This window comes from Grampus griseus (assembly GCF_964374135.1).
Source record: "Grampus griseus genome assembly, chromosome: 20".
NCBI classification, from domain to species: domain Eukaryota; kingdom Metazoa; phylum Chordata; class Mammalia; order Artiodactyla; family Delphinidae; genus Grampus; species Grampus griseus.
The window spans coordinates 17,968,417-17,983,323 of NC_139014.1; the positions used below are offsets into that span (position 1 = coordinate 17,968,417).

The following is a 14,907-nucleotide window of genomic DNA, read 5'->3' on the forward strand; positions in this document are numbered from 1 at the left end:
GCGCGCTCGCGCTTGGCCTCGCGCCCGCGCGAAGGGAGGGGGGAGAGGGGCGCGCGCGCGCACGCTCGCGTTCTCGCTCGCTCCATCCATCCATCCTCCGGTCGCGGCACGCGCGCGCGCTCCGGGCTCGCGCCGCACCCCCCGCCCGGGAGAGGCGGGCTGGAGTGGGGGGCGGGGGGAGGGGCGCGCGGACGGCGCGCGGACTGCGCGCGGGCGGGGTGAGGTGAGGAGGAGGAGGCGGCGACGGGACGAGAAGGGAGGGGAAGGGGCCATGGCCGCCCGGTGAGGCGGCGAGGCGGGGGGGCGGCCCGACCCCCCGGCCCCGGGCCCTGGGCCCCGGGGAGAGGCGAGGACGGACCGACGGACATGGGGCTCCGGAGCAGCCGCCGCCGCCGCCGCCGCCGGAGGACGCGGCCCTGAGAGGCCGCCGGGCCCCGGCGCGGCCCCCCGGGCGGGGTGAGTACGGGACGGAGACGGGGACGGGGGAGGGGCCTGCGGGGGGCGGGGGGCGGGGCCCGAGGCGGGGCTTGGGCCCCCTCCCCCCAGGTCTGGGTCAGCGCCCCTTCCCCTCCCCCCGGGCCGCCGCGGAAACGCCCGGCTTCCCCCGGCTTCCCGGCCCGGCCGGGGCCCCCCGCTCTCCCCCTGTCTGGGTCCCCCCTGGGCGGGGCAGGGCCGGCCGGGGAGGGGGCGCGGGGCCTTTGTTAGGGAGCCAGGCCCCAGCCCCCGGGACAATAGAGACACCCTCCCGGACTCCTCTCCCCGGCCGGCCGGGGCTGTCGGCGGGCGGGGAGGAAGAGGGGCCGGGACGCGTCCCACTCTGCCCACTCTCTAAGGGTCGGTCTGTCCCGGACCGGCGCCGGCCTCCGGCGGCTCGGCTCTCCTCCCCCAGTTGGTATGATGCAGCAGCAGTGCCGCAGGGACGGGGGAAGAGCCGAGGCCCGGCCTCCTACCCTCCCCAGTGCCCCCGGCTCATTTGTCAGTCCCCACCCCACTCTAGGCCGGCAGCTCCTTAAACTCGTACCCACCGTTCAGAGGGGCCCCGGACTGTGGGCGCTGTTTCTGAATCCTTTGGTGGGGATTCCTGGACTTTGGGGCTCTTGGAGAGACTTCCGGGCTGGTCCTGAGGGAGGGAGGGTGGTTATCTAAAAGAAGAACAGGTAAGGGGAGTGCCCACTCTTGGCCTGCCATCCCACCGGACTCTACCTCCTCTTGCTCATGGTGGCTAGAAATGCCCCTTTAGCTCTAGATTTCTGTGGGCTCTGCTCCCCTTCTGTAGTGGCAGGCTTATTGCAAGGGAAGATAGAGTGGGGTGAAGGTTGTAGGGTCCTAGGGCCATTCCTACTTCTGGTAGCAGTACCCCCCCAAGTGGACATCCTGGCTGAAAGCAGAGGTGGCTCTGAGGAGAGCCTAGCGAAGGGAGGGGAGTGTATTTAGGAGTCTGTGCAGTTCTTTGCCACACCCTGTGGGTTTGCTTTGAGGCCTTAGAGTTCCTTCTCCTCCCCCTGCTGCATTGCACCATGGGTATCGAAGAGGGGTTCGAGTTTTGGGGACCTGGGGGGAGCTGCTGCCTCCTGTAGACCCAGACTCTGATTGGCAGTAGAGTCCAGGGCCTGAGTTAAGGCTTGGGAAGGACTAGGCCGCCCTTGGGTTTCAGGCCCTGAAGGACCATCCAATCTTAGTGAGCCTAGGCTTTAGGGAGAGGTAGATCCCGATGCCACCATCGAGCTCTGGGCAGCGAGGTGCGGAGGGGAGGTGGCAGTCATCAGAGGTGTCTTGGACTCACACCAACACCCCCACCCCCATGTGTGCAGCCGTGTTGCCGCCCGCTGTGCTATGAGCAGTCAGAGCGCCGTCTCCACAAGAGTTTACAAATGAAAATGGAGGAAATGTCTTTGTCTGGCCTGGATAACAGCAAACTAGAGGTGAGGGCTCCCCCACGTGTGCCTCCAGTTCTTTCTCTTGATGTTTCTTCGTTACTTTATCTGGCATCCGCACCAGAGAGGAATTTGGGTAGTCAGCCTTGTTCCTTAAAGGGAATAGCCAGCTAAGAAGGCCCGAGGATCCAGAAGAAGAAAGAACTCGAAGTCAAGATGGGGAAAATGGCAGAGAAAGCATTACTTTTGACTAGGGTGAATTGGCAGGAGATTGGTTGGTGAGAGTTGCTCTCAGTCCATGGGACTATGACTCTTGTGACCCTGGATGTTCTCCCCTGGGCCCAGGCCATCGCTCAGGAGATATACGCGGACCTGGTCGAGGATTCTTGTTTGGGATTCTGCTTTGAGGTACACCGGGCTGTCAAGTGTGGCTATTTCTTCCTGGACGACACGGACCCTGATAGCATGAAGGATTTTGGTGAGCTTCAGGGTTGAAGGAGAGCAGTCTAGCCCTGTCCTGGGAGTGCTTGGAGGGTCCTTCTCTGGCAGCCGCACCACATGTAGAACGTGGAGCTCCTGTGAGCTTAGGCAGGGGCTTTGAAGAGGCCGTGGGGCCATGGGTGGGAACGAGAGGTGAGGGTCCCCTGCCCGCCCTGATCGACACGCCTCTCCTGTCCCCAGAGATCGTGGACCAGCCGGGGTTGGACATCTTTGGACAGGTTTTCAACCAGTGGAAGAGCAAGGAGTGTGTTTGCCCCAATTGCAGCCGCAGCATTGCCGCCTCCCGTTTTGCTCCCCATCTGGAGAAGTGCCTGGGAATGGGTCGGAACAGCAGTCGAATCGCCAACCGCCGGTAAGGGCTTCTCCCCCTGCTAGAACCAGAGCGGCTCGCCTTTTGCAGCCCGTCCCATGGTGTAGCCCTCCAGGGGCATTTGTAGGGCGCAGAGGGTGGGTCACGCTTGGCCCCAGATGCTCCACTCTACCTGTGAAGTCGGGGGCAGAGAGGTGGCAGCCTTGACCCTTCCTCTTCCCTACCCTTGGCAGGATTGCCAATAGCAACAACATGAACAAGTCTGAGAGTGACCAAGAGGATAACGATGACATCAATGACAACGACTGGTCCTATGGCTCAGAGAAGAAAGGTGTTTGGGGATCTGGGGAATTTGGGGGCCATTGGGGTGAGGCGGGCTCGCAGGAATTGGGTATGTAACGGTCACAAGTTGTTATCCTGAATGAGGGGGGAGAGTGTAGCTTTGTACTTTGCTTTAGGTGGCCTTAGATTGGGAACTTAAAGTGACCCTACCTTTTATCCTTTCGTCCTACACAGCCAAGAAGAGGAAATCAGACAAGGTGAGAGCTGGGGCAAGCATGAGGGAGATTTGGGCGAAGGACACATACCCTCCCCTTTGGGTAGGGAGTCCTCGGGTGTCTTGACTCAAGTCTGAGGTCACTGGGTACCTCTCTGGGTTCTGGGATGAGGGTGTCTGGTGGGCAGGAGGGCAGCAGAGGCCTTGGGGGAAGGTGGGAGGAGGGAGTCTGGGTAGACGGGCCTCTTACTGATGGGGAAGGGTAGGGATTTGAGGATGCTTCTTTGTCAAATCTTTTTTCCTTCCCTGGGTTCTCGGCTCCCCCTTATCGTTACCCTTTCCCCAAAGCTATGGTATCTCCCATTCCAGAACCCCAATTCCCCTCGAAGATCCAAGTCTTTAAAACACAAAAATGGTAAGTGGGGCTGGAACAACGGGAGTGATTCTAGCTGTGTCTTCTGGGACTCATTGCTGGAGGGCAGAGGGGGGCGCAGGGGGCGGGCTGGGGTATCGAGGGAGGGCCTGTGATCCTTCTGTCACCCCCACTTCCTCTCTGGTTATTTTCAGGGTTCTCTGTCTGTACCTCTGCATCAAACACCCTTCCCCTTCTTTTTTCTTCTTCAGGGGAACTTAGCAATTCGGATCCTTTTAAGGTGAGTAGGGGCTGCCCCTTGTAGGTTCCCTCTCATTGTCCTTGTTGCGAGTTGCGTGGGATTGGACAAGTGGGGATCAGAATGCTGACAGCCAGAAGCACTAGATGGGGTATTTAGGTCTTGCATATGTATGTTCTCTGTAGGTCCCAACCCCTTACCCCTGTGCAGGTGGGATGAAAGGGATTGTTGGAAAACTGCTGGACAGTCTTAAGGCCTTCTCACTTAGGAAGGGATGAGAGGGACTGATTCTGCACCCCCCCCCGCAACCTCCCTTCTTTGGCTGCCCCTTCTCTAACCTGTATCTCTGGTTCTTGCCCAGTATAACAACTCAACTGGGATCAGCTACGAGACCCTGGGGCCGGAGGAGCTGCGTAGCCTGCTCACCACGGTGAGGGACCAGGGAAGGGGAGGCCCTCGGGAGCGAGCTGAGCCACAGGCAGTGGTTGAGGCCCTGAAAGAGGCTGCTGACGTGGCAGTGAGGGCACCTAGGTCTCTCTCTGGAATTAGGCTTCCTGGCCATTGGTGGTCTGGGGCCGTCTGCCGTGGACACCCTGGGGCCATTTCTGCTTACAGTCTAGCATGTGTACAGAAGAGAATGTCTAGTGTCTAGAGTAGGCTTTCCTCCATCCCTCCTTTCAGCTTATATTCCTCTTCCAGCAATGTGGGGTGATTTCTGAACACACCAAGAAGATGTGCACAAGGTGAGCTCAGAACCTAGGAACAGGGCCAGGGGGCCCTCCTGCACACTCACCCTGGGCACACGGGTCGGGAGTACCCCTGGACTTGAGCAGTGGGACTCCCACCCTTCCCCTCCCCTCTTCTAATGGTCAGGCCTTAGGCCACAATCTGGGGGCTCTCCGTTCATCCCTTCCCTGCCTGTGTCCACCCCTCCCACCTCTGCTGAGGGGAGGGCCTTCACCTGCATTCCTCAGACCCTTCCTGCCTTGTCAGGGTCTGATAATTCTCTCCCCACCAGGTCCCTGCGCTGCCCCCAGCACACGGATGAGCAGCGGCGAGCCGTGCGGATTTATTTCCTTGGACCCTCGGCGTGAGTGACCCTCCAGGAAAGGTGGTGGGTTGTGGAGATTAAGGATGACGATTGGTATCCCTGAAGCCCTTCTCTGGCCTCTTCCCTTTCCAGCGTCCTTCCAGAGGTCGAGAGTTCCCTGGATAATGACAGCTTTGACATGACTGACAGCCAGGCCCTGATCAGCCGGCTTCAGTGGGATGGCTCCTCCGATCTCTCACCCTCTGATTCAGGTTCCTCCAAGACGAGTGAGAATCAGGGATGGGGTCTAGGTAGGTGATACAGCTGGGCCCCAGGGGCTCTCTGCCCGAAGCCAAGGACGGGGAGCACCTTGCGTTCCCCTGCCACGACCCTCCCTCAACCCTCGCGCCTCCTTCTCTTCAGGTACCAACAGCTCCGAGTCACGGAAAACCAAGAAAAAGAAATCCCATCTGAGCCTGGTAGGGACTGCCTCTGGCCTGGGCTCCAACAAGAAGAAAAAGCCAAAGCCTCCGGCACCCCCGACGCCCAGCATCTACGATGACATCAACTGACTCGGGTGCAAGGGATAGCCTTTGGCTGAGCAGAGCCCTCCCTCCCGACCCCCACCCAGGTGGCATAGCCTGGCAAATGGACGGCTGCTGGGGGTTTGGGCTTGGGAAGTTTGGTGGGCCAGGCAGGCAGAGGATCCAATTATGCACCCCTGGGGGGTGTCAGGGTCTTCTGCGAAGGAGCACGAGCCCTCGGCGTGCAGGACTCAGACCTGGACATATTATGCCTTGGACATAAGTTCGGTGGGGAGGCGGTTTTCCTATTTATTCTGTGAGTTACTGGATGTCCAGCTAGGCCAGGGGCCTGACCTGGGCACTGTGCCAGGGCACTGCCGCCCCCCACCCCAGGAACTGGACTAAGCCCTGCCGAGGAGCATCGTGGCTACCCGGGAGGCGGTGGGTTGGAAGCTGAGCCTGGAGGGGGCCTCCCCCAGCTGCCCTCAGCAATGTGAATGGGTCCGGTGCTTGCAGCTGAGGAGCAGGGCTGGGCGTGTCCTGTCTGTGTGCAGAAGAAGCCTATCAAACGCCCCCATCCCAGGGGTAGGCAGGCACAGCGAGCTGTCTGCTGAGGTAGGCGTCCAGAACTGCCGCCGCCTTCCCTGCCCCTCACAGGGGCAGCCCTTTCCCCTCAGTCCCCATGGGCCTCCTTGGCAGCGGGAGCTGTCCTTTTGTTGTTGGGTGCCAGGAAAGGGCCTCCAGCCTCTACAGCTTCAAGGGCAGGGGGAGGGTAGGAAGAGGGAGCTGTGTATCAAAATGACTCCCCCCCTACCTCTCCTCCCTGACCCAGGGCTGGCGAGGAGTGGGGCCCCAAGGTGAGAGGGAACGGTGCTGCTTTATTTGAAATGTTTTCTTACCTCATTCCCTGCCCCAGGAAGGGGCCCAGCCTCACCCTCCTGGGGTGGCCCCATGTTCCTCCTGCCTACCCTGCCCCACTGCCCTACCAGGGCAGCCCAAGTTCCCAACTGCTGCTTGCCACCCCCTCTTTAACCTTGACCAGCTCCAGTTCCTCTCTCGATGCTCCTGCCTCTGAAGCCTGCCCTGTTTCCCCTTCCTTAGCCGCTTTTAAGTTATTTATTCTGTACTTGTGGTTTGGGGCTCTGAGGAAAATCCTGCTCTTGTACTTCTCCCCCCTTGCTAGGAGTGGGGCAGGAAGAGAGGGTGGTCTCTGTGCTCTGGGCTGTCAGCGGAGGGGGAAGGGGTGCCACGCCTAGACAGTGCCCCTCTGTGGGACTGTGTGCCAGTGTGCCCACCTGCCTGGTCTACATCCTGAAGAGATGTATCGTCCCACCTCCACGCGGGCACCGTGGCTCTCAGGAGCCGAGCTGGAGGCCTGCAGTCTGGGCGGGGAGCAGAGCTGACTGACACAGGGATGGAGTTGACCCTGAGCCATGTTCTCTGGCACTCGCAGGACGTGTCCCCTGTCCTCCTCCCAGGAGGAGCCATCCCACATTTGGGTAGCTAGTACCCAGGACTGGTTGGACTGATTTGGGTTAGGGACCCTAGAGGGTTAAGGGAACAAGAGATAGGGCTGTAGTACCCTGTCTGGAACCCCAATCTCCCCCTGGGGTGGCTCTGATTGTGGCTGATGCCTGGTTACAAACTGGTTTTTAACCCAAGAATTGTTGATTATTTTTTAAAAAGCCAAATTTTGGCAGGAGTTAGAATAAATCCTGGGGCCTGGGCTCCTCTGTTCTCGCTCTTCCACAGCCTTCTCCCTCTAAGGGAAGCCAGAGGGAAAGGAGGATCTCAGCCAGCCTCCAGCCTGCTCCCAAATGAAGACTTGGGAGTAGGTTGAAGGTGAAGGGAGGAAGGCCGCGGGCCACTCTTCCTTCTGAGAGGCAGCTGCAGCTCAGGCCCTAATAAGTACACCCTTTCACCTCTGGCCTCTCCCTTTCCCCCTTCTGGTTGGAGGAGGGAGAAGTGGGAAGTAGTTTGGGAACTGGTTTGTCCACATCCACTTCCCCATTGTTCCCTGGCCCGCCCTCAGGGCAGAGCCCCCTGCCCAGGCTGGGTAAGAGATGGGCTTGGTCCAGCAGAGACCCTGAGGGAGCAAACCCCTTTCCTTCCGGGGAGAGTGTGCCCCCCCTACCATGTAGTTGAACAGGGGCTAGGAGCTCCCCACTCCCTTCCCTCTAACAGCAGGCTGTGTGGGTTTCAATTCCCATCCTTCCCACCCCGGCTAGGTGTCGTCCACCCTGTATTCTATCATGTGTCTGAGTGTGTGTGGGGGGGTTCTGTACTAATTTCCATGGCCGGTGGCTTTTCCTTCCATGCATCACTCCCCCCCGCATGCCCAGGGGCCACCCGCCTGGCATTACCGCATGCTGGGGTCATTGGGGGAGGGGGGTGGGGCTCACGCTGTCCTGTGGTCTTGAGATTTTTATTTTTGCATATGTAATCCATCCTGTACAGGTAGCTAACTTTGTAAACGCTGTGTATTCCCCCTGCCCCCATGGCTGCTGGTGTAAATAAACTGCATCTCCCGTTGGTAGCCCGGCCTACCCACCCTCATTCCCGTGTTGCTGGGGGTAGAGCAACAGCGTTCTCTCAATGTCACAGGAGACTCCACGGCCACAAAATGGAACTTTATTCAGTCACAGATACGGCCCTCCATCCAAGAGCCCCAGAGGCAAGGGCCTCGGGCCCAGTGCTCCATACCCAGAGCTCGTCCTTGGAGCTGGGCAGAGTAGGACACTGGCTGAGGGCCAGAGCTGCCTCTTGCTTACAGCCTTAGGCCTAGGGTAGCAGCAGCTGTGGCCCGGCCTCTCCCAATGCTGGGGGCTTGGCTTTGTGCCCCAATCCCCTTCCTGACTGAGCTCTATAAGGGACTATTTTTTTTTTAAAAGAATATAAGCAAAGTGCTTTGAAAAGAAAAGAACACTGGAAACCATCCAGAACACAGAGAACACCCTATTCCCGCTACGGGGTGGAGGGAGAAGGTGGAGGTGGCCAGGTATCTACAGGGAAGGCTGACACTTCACTCCTGCCCATGTGATTTCAGTCTCAAAAGATGGATATTCCACTAGGGAACCGAAAGATACTCCAGGCTCCCTAGAGAAGTATGCTGGGGCCATGCTGAACTGCCCTGACAGGCAGCCCTGGGGGCTGGGGAGCAGACATGCAGGATAATGCAAAGAGCTAGGGCCACGGCTGGAAGGGAATCCTCAGAGCCCAGGCTCCCCACTGAGCTGGAACACCAGCTCACCTCTGAACTTCAGGACCTTAAAAGTGAAGGAAGATGACATTCTCATTTCTACCTGAGTTGTGCTTGCACAGAGGGGATGTCTGTACCCTCGTGGACGTGAAGGGGAGGCCCCGTGCCTGCCTCCTGGGTCCTATGGAGGGGGACCCACCACATCCTTTCCACCCTTCCCTCCCAGGCCCTTGGGCCCAGCTCTGGCCAGGAAAGGGGGGAGGCCATAAAGGAGGAAGACCACGCCTTTCATTTTCTCCCTACGGTCCTTATCGTCCATACATCCCAAATACTAGGAAGCTGAAGAAGACAGTGACCCCCACCAGGGAGACAGTGGCAGGTGCTGTGAAGAACTGACGGTAATTGATACGGAAGTACCACACCACACCCAACAGCACCACAAACACAGGCACCATGAGGCTGCCCACACTGACGCCGAGGCTGGGAGGCTCAGTGGCTGAAGAGGGGGCCAGGGAGGCCGAGGGGCCTGGAACAGCTGACCCAAGGGGTGAGTGGTGACAGTGAATCACACAGTTGTCGGTAATGTTCAGGGAACGCAGTGTGCGGCCTGGGTCCTGCAGCAGGCGGCCCTGGTAGATCAGTTTCATCTGGCTTTCTTGTCCAGGGAAGTATTTACTGTAAGGATGCGACAGACAGAAGGACAGACAGAGGGCAAGGAATGAGAAGGCCGGAAGGCCTGGACCAACAAAGCAAGGCACTGGGGGAAACTGCAGGGTGGCTTTCTAAGGAAGTACTCCCCCACCCGCCCTGTAAGGGCCGCACCTGACGCTTCCCTGCTGCTCCCACGTCTGTATCAGCCTCCTCCGAGAAGACCGAGGGCTGGGGGCATGGGGTGCAAGCAGCCTCCCACTTCCCAGCCCACCTACCTCTTCAGAGCACCCACAGTATCCTCCGGCCTGGCCACAGCCAGCTCCTCGGTGTCGTTGAGGAATTTGAGCCGCACATTGATGAGGCAGGCGCTATCCTCAGATCTCTGCGGCACCTCTGGACCGCTGCTCCCCGGGCCTGCTTGTCTTTTGGGCAGGCCTTGGATGTCAAGCAGATGCTCAAGGCTGGGCTCAATACCACCCCCAGCTCCGGGTTCCCCTGTGGAGTCTCCCCCACCTTCGCCAGCCTCTTCCGCCTTCTCATCATTACCCTCTGATGGATGTGGGAGTTCGGTTGGCTCTGGGGTGACTTGGCCCGCCACCAGATGGTCCACATGCCCCAGGTGGAGGACGGATGTGTCGCCAGCTGACACAATAGTGCCCAGGAGCTGGCTGCTACCGCTGTCGGCTACGTAGGTAGAGAGCCAAGCTAGGACCAAGGCTAGAATCAGCACCGCCACACCTGCCACCACAGTCACCTCATTACCCACACCCTCAATAAGGGTGACATCAGAGAGCTCCATGGCCTGGCTGCTGACTGGGTCCACACTGCGGGAACAAAGGGGGACAGCATCAGCAGGGCATGAGGGGTCGCAAGCAGGTTTCCTGTTTGTTTAGGCTCTAACTGACTCAGCCCCGAAAGAAAATGGAGTTCAGTGTCCTGTAGAGACACAGACCTTCCGAACTCTGGACCCCCAATCTACAGCTAAGGACTTACCCCTTGCCTCTAACCTGAAACGCTGGCTTTCAGGTTCCACGCCCTTCCTCTCTCACATTCCCACCCCCCGAGTAAGCACGGATCATCAGGAAAACCTTACAGCTTTGTTGCTGCTGCTGCTGCTGTTTCTGTTCGTTGCTTTTTTGGCAGGTGGGGAAAACATTTGCTTCTGTGAGCCCTGAGTTTCTCTAGGATTTTTATCTATTGGTAAAGCAACTATGCCCCCCCTGAGATGCCTCCAAGGTGGCTTCAGAGAAGACAAAAAAGCCCGGAGTGTTTTATTTGGGGCCCCTTTGAAGGCACAGCGCAGCCACTCTTGCCAGATTGTGTCATTTGAACTCAGTCTCATTCACGGTCACGGATCTACGTCCAGATGTCAAGAGTCAAAGAAAATTAATTTATCAAAAGCAAAGTCAGACCAACCCAAAGGGACAGCCCAGGAGGGGCCATCAACAGACACTATGCAGCGGACATTGTGTCTGCCTCCTCCGAAATTCTTCGGGCAGCAAAGCAGAACAGACACCAGAAGCACCACCCTCCTGGGTCACTGTAGGCTCACAAATGCAAAACCACTACCTGCATGGAAGTGATTCGGACAAGATTCCAAAATGGCTCTCACAATGCATATCGCAATCTCCCCTCCTGTCCTGTGTTCTCCCTCGGCAGTTTCTTAGAAAGGTAGAAAGGATATCTGCTTGCTCCTTGGAGTACCTACTCTTTCCCTTGGAGAATCTGCTGCTTTCAAAGCTGTCCCTGGGCAAATCCAGTCTGATGATTATCATTACCAGACTATTCTCACAGCACCTATAAAACTTCATTATACTTATCTACCAGTCCATCTCTCTACTAGACTCCTGGAAGATAAGGTTCACATGTATTTCTCCATGTACCGTAGTGCCCAGCATAACCCCACAGTAGCTGCTCAAAGAACACTGCGGAACATATCAACATCTGAATACTTTTCACATCCTTATTTAGTACGTGGGCCCTGGGATCAGGAAAAACAACAAACAAAAAAACTCCCAAACTAACTATAACCCCCTTTGCCTCTTACTAGCTCTGTAACCTCAAACAATTTTCTCAGAGACTCAGCTTTCTCATCAGTAAAATGGGGTTAAAAATAGTACCTACCTCATAAGGTTGTTTTGAAGATGACGGGAAATCATCGAAGCAAAATACTTAGCACAGTGCCTGGCACATTGCAACTGTTCAGTAAACAAACAGTAGCAGTCATTTATCACTCCCACAACTAACCCCTAATGGTAAGAAGGTTAACGGCATTAACCCTGATTTAAAGAAAAGGAAACTGCGGCGAACAGAGGCAAAAACGACTAGCACAGGCACAGGGAACTTTCGAGGGGAGGGACTGGGCAGGACCCCAGGTCTCCCTCCTCAGAGGCCTCTTTGCTCGCTCCTCAACCTGTGAGCGACCCTGACGGCGCGGTGAGGAGGGGTCCCCGATCCTGCCTTTTCTGACGCGAAGGCTCCGCGTTTGGGCGGTCCTATTCCCGCGGCGCTGGAGAGGAGTCCGTGGGCCCACCCACCTCCGGCCGCCGTGGCCAAACCCGCTTCTCCCAGCCCGCGACGGGTAGAGTCAGGTGAGGGGTTCACAAACCATCCACACCCCTCACACTTCGGGGCGGGGCCGGGAGACTGGGGGCGGGGCTTGAGTACGCGGGGGAACATGGGAAATTAAAGGGGATCTGGACCGGTACTGTGCCTGGATAAGGAAGGAGATCCTCACCTGAAGCGGCCAGACTAAGTGTTTTGACTTCGCCAAGACGGCCCGTGGACTCACCTTTCTGTAGGGGCCGGGGGAGGGGCTGGCTAGCCCTGATTCTGTCCAGGGTCCGGGCTCTTCCGGCTTCTCCCGGAAGCTGTTAGAACCAGAGACAGGAAGTTCCGCCTCCGCGCCTTGCACTGATGACGACAAGCTACGTAAAGCGGGCTGACGTAAACGTATTCTTTAAATAAAAGGGACAGGTTTCTCAGCGGAAGGAGGGGCGGAGTTATTGTTGGCGGGATCCTGGCCCTCCCGGGGCAAGGGCACGCCTGGTGGGCGGGGCCTAAGGAGCCCATGGATGAGGGGCGGGGCCAGGAGGGAGTTACGGGAGGTGCTTGGGCAAGGGGTGTGACTTCGCGTCTGGATGTCCGAGCGGGCTGGCACCGCTGGGCAGACCAGAGCGGCGCTTTCCTCTTCGCAGCCTTTTTCTTCCGGCCTTGCTCCCAGCCTCCCGGGCTGATTGGATTTACTACTGCTCTGCAACGCGCACTGAGCTCCGGGTTAGCGGAATCAGCCGGGACTGGTCTTTCTGATCTCAAACAGCCCAACTCAGGGCTAGTCGAGATGACAGACAAGCAGACAATTTAGTCACCAGCCGGTGCTCCGAGAATGCGGCCCCAGGTAGTGTGGAACCTTGGTAAATAAGGCAAGAAAGCATTTCAAAAGAAGGCAAAGATTCATTGCAGGCTTAGGACACAGGAAAAGCAGGAGCCCCAAGAAAGACAGGGAAAAAAGGTTCAGCTTACAAGAATTTACAAGAATTTATCCGGATTTTTGAAATTAAAATTTGTTCTAAAGACGTTTTGGGGTTTTTGCTGTTGTTTTCCGGTGAACTATTGATTGAAGTGTAAATAATGCTGACGGGAAAACTCAAAAGCGAAGAGCTCGTTAGTTTTCACCAACTGAACACATCGGTGGAAACAGGACTCAGATCAAGAAATAGAAAATGAGGGCTTCCCTGGTGGTACAATGGTTAAGAATCCTCCTGCCGATGCAGTCGGCACGGATTCGAGCCCTGGTCCAGGAAGATGCCTCTTGCCGCGGAGCAACTAAGCCCGTGCGCCACAACTACTGAGCCTGTGCTCTAGAGCCCACGAGCGACAACTACTGAGCCCACGTGCCACAACTACTGAGCCCGCGTGCCACAACTACAGAAGCTCGTGCGCCTAGAGCCCGTGCTCCCCAACAAGAGAAATCACTGCAATGAGAAGCCCGCGCACCGCAACGAAGAGTAGCCCCCGCTCGCCACAACTAGAGAAAGCCCGTGCGCAGCAACAAAGACCCAATGCAGCCAAAAATAAAGAAAGAAAGAAATACAAAATGACCCCAGAACTGCCCTTCAGGCCTCTTCGCCACTAACTTGCAAAGAGTAGTCACTACTATGATTTCTGTCACCATAGTTTTCTGTTTTTGTATTTTGTATAAGTGGAATCAAACAGTATGTACTCTTTGGTGTCCGGCTTCTTTTTTTCTTTTTCAGTCTTTTCTTATTGTGGTAAAATATACATGAAATTTACCATTTTAACCTTTTTTTTTTTTTTGCAGTACGCGAGCCTCTCACCGTTGTGGCCTCTCCCGCCGCAGAGCACAGGCTCCGGACGCGCAGGCCCAGCGGCCATGGCTCACGGGCCCAGCCGCTCCGCGGCACGCGGGATCCTCCTGGACCGGGGCACGAACCCGCATCCCCTGCATCAGCAGGCGGACTCTCAACCACTGCGCCACCAGGGAAGTCCATTTTAACCATTTGTAAGTGGCTAATTCAGTGACATTAATTCACAATGTTGTGCACCCATCATCACTATCCATTTCCTTTATTTATCCATTTCCTTTCCCTCCTCCCCCCTTTATTTCTACTTTCTGTCTCTATGAATTTGCCTATTCTAGCTATCTCGTGTAAGTGGGATCATACAATATTTGTCCTTTTTTGTCTGGTATATTTCACTTAGCATGTTTTCAAGGATCATCCATGTTATAGACCATATCATTCCATTCCTTTTTAAGGCTGAGTAATAGTCCATTGTATGTATATACCACATTTTCTTTATCCATTTATCTATCAATGGACATTTGTGTTGTTTCCACCTTTGGGGTATTATAAATAACGTTGCTGTGAGCACTGATGTACAAGTATCTGTTTGAGTTCCTGCTTTCAATTCCTTTGTCTGACTTCTTTTGATCAACATTATGTTTGTGAGATAAAAGGTACTGTTTCAATTTCTGCATAAATGTACGTTTTGGATTTAAAGTTTAGTGTTTTTATTGTGATGAACACAGGAGAAGGCAGGGCATCATAGTACAGTTAAAGAAAATTTTGAAGAATGAGTACAGATTTACCAAGTGAAGTTCCAAATAGAGAGAACAGCAGGCTCGAGGGCTCTCAATAAATATTTGAGGGAATGAAAAAGCACTGAGTTGAACCACTGTTAATGCTTTTGAGAGTTTATTATATGCCAGGTACTGTGCTAAGCACTTCACATACATTATCTCATGGAGCCCTAGCAAGTACCTCATGTTGTATCCACTTTACAGATTTGGAAACTGAGGCTCAGAGAGACTAAATAATTGTCCAAGTTATGCAGTTAGTGGTATAGCTAAAGTTATCCAGTTCTCCCTCCCTCTCTCTCTCCTCCTCTCTATGTATGTATGTATTTTATATATATATATATATATATAAAATATAATCTTATTGTCAATATTTGGTCCCTTACTATTTTCACTTAGCTATTACCGTAAAGCATTTCACATGTTGGTGAATATTTTTGTAGCATCAGAGCACAGTTTTAAATAGCTGCTCAATAGTATTACCTTCCACGTTGCAGTATACTTTTTTAAATTAATCATCTCACTTGGATAGACATTTAGATTGTTTCCAGTATTTTGTTTTTAAACCACATTTTAATAAACATCTTTATGACAGTTATTTGTACACATCCAT

At 55.5% G+C, this 14,907-nt stretch overlaps 2 protein-coding genes across 7 annotated transcripts; one reads left to right on the forward strand and one right to left on the reverse strand.

Annotated features, from left to right (window-relative positions):
* The first annotated feature begins 244 nt into the window (after positions 1-244).
* ATXN7L3 (ataxin 7 like 3) lies at positions 245-7,882 on the forward strand. Its single transcript, XM_082680096.1, has 13 exons — positions 245-456; positions 1,812-1,922; positions 2,220-2,352; positions 2,556-2,727; positions 2,919-3,016; positions 3,202-3,224; positions 3,551-3,596; positions 3,806-3,834; positions 4,154-4,222; positions 4,492-4,535; positions 4,811-4,882; positions 4,976-5,133; positions 5,246-7,882. The coding sequence occupies exons 2-13, from the start codon at positions 1,872-1,874 to the stop codon at positions 5,392-5,394; spliced, it is 1,044 nt and encodes a 347-aa protein (XP_082536222.1). The 5' UTR covers positions 245-456; positions 1,812-1,871; the 3' UTR covers positions 5,395-7,882.
* A 78-nt stretch (positions 7,883-7,960) lies between these two features.
* On the reverse strand, positions 7,961-12,042 carry TMUB2 (transmembrane and ubiquitin like domain containing 2). 6 transcript variants are annotated; one of them, XM_082680110.1, is made up of 4 exons: positions 11,988-12,042; positions 11,321-11,394; positions 9,472-10,020; positions 7,961-9,220 (listed from the first exon to the last, which is right to left on the reverse strand). In XM_082680110.1, exons 2-4 carry the CDS (start codon positions 11,353-11,355, stop codon positions 8,854-8,856), a joined length of 951 nt encoding a protein of 316 aa, XP_082536236.1. In that variant the 5' UTR covers positions 11,356-11,394; positions 11,988-12,042; the 3' UTR covers positions 7,961-8,853. The 6 variants fall into 6 exon arrangements, with proteins under 6 accessions (XP_082536236.1, XP_082536234.1, XP_082536235.1 ...); XM_082680108.1 differs by having other exon boundaries at positions 11,934-11,995; XM_082680109.1 differs by lacking the exon at positions 11,988-12,042 and adding an exon at positions 11,734-11,820.
* Positions 12,043-14,907: the final 2,865 nt, after the last annotated feature.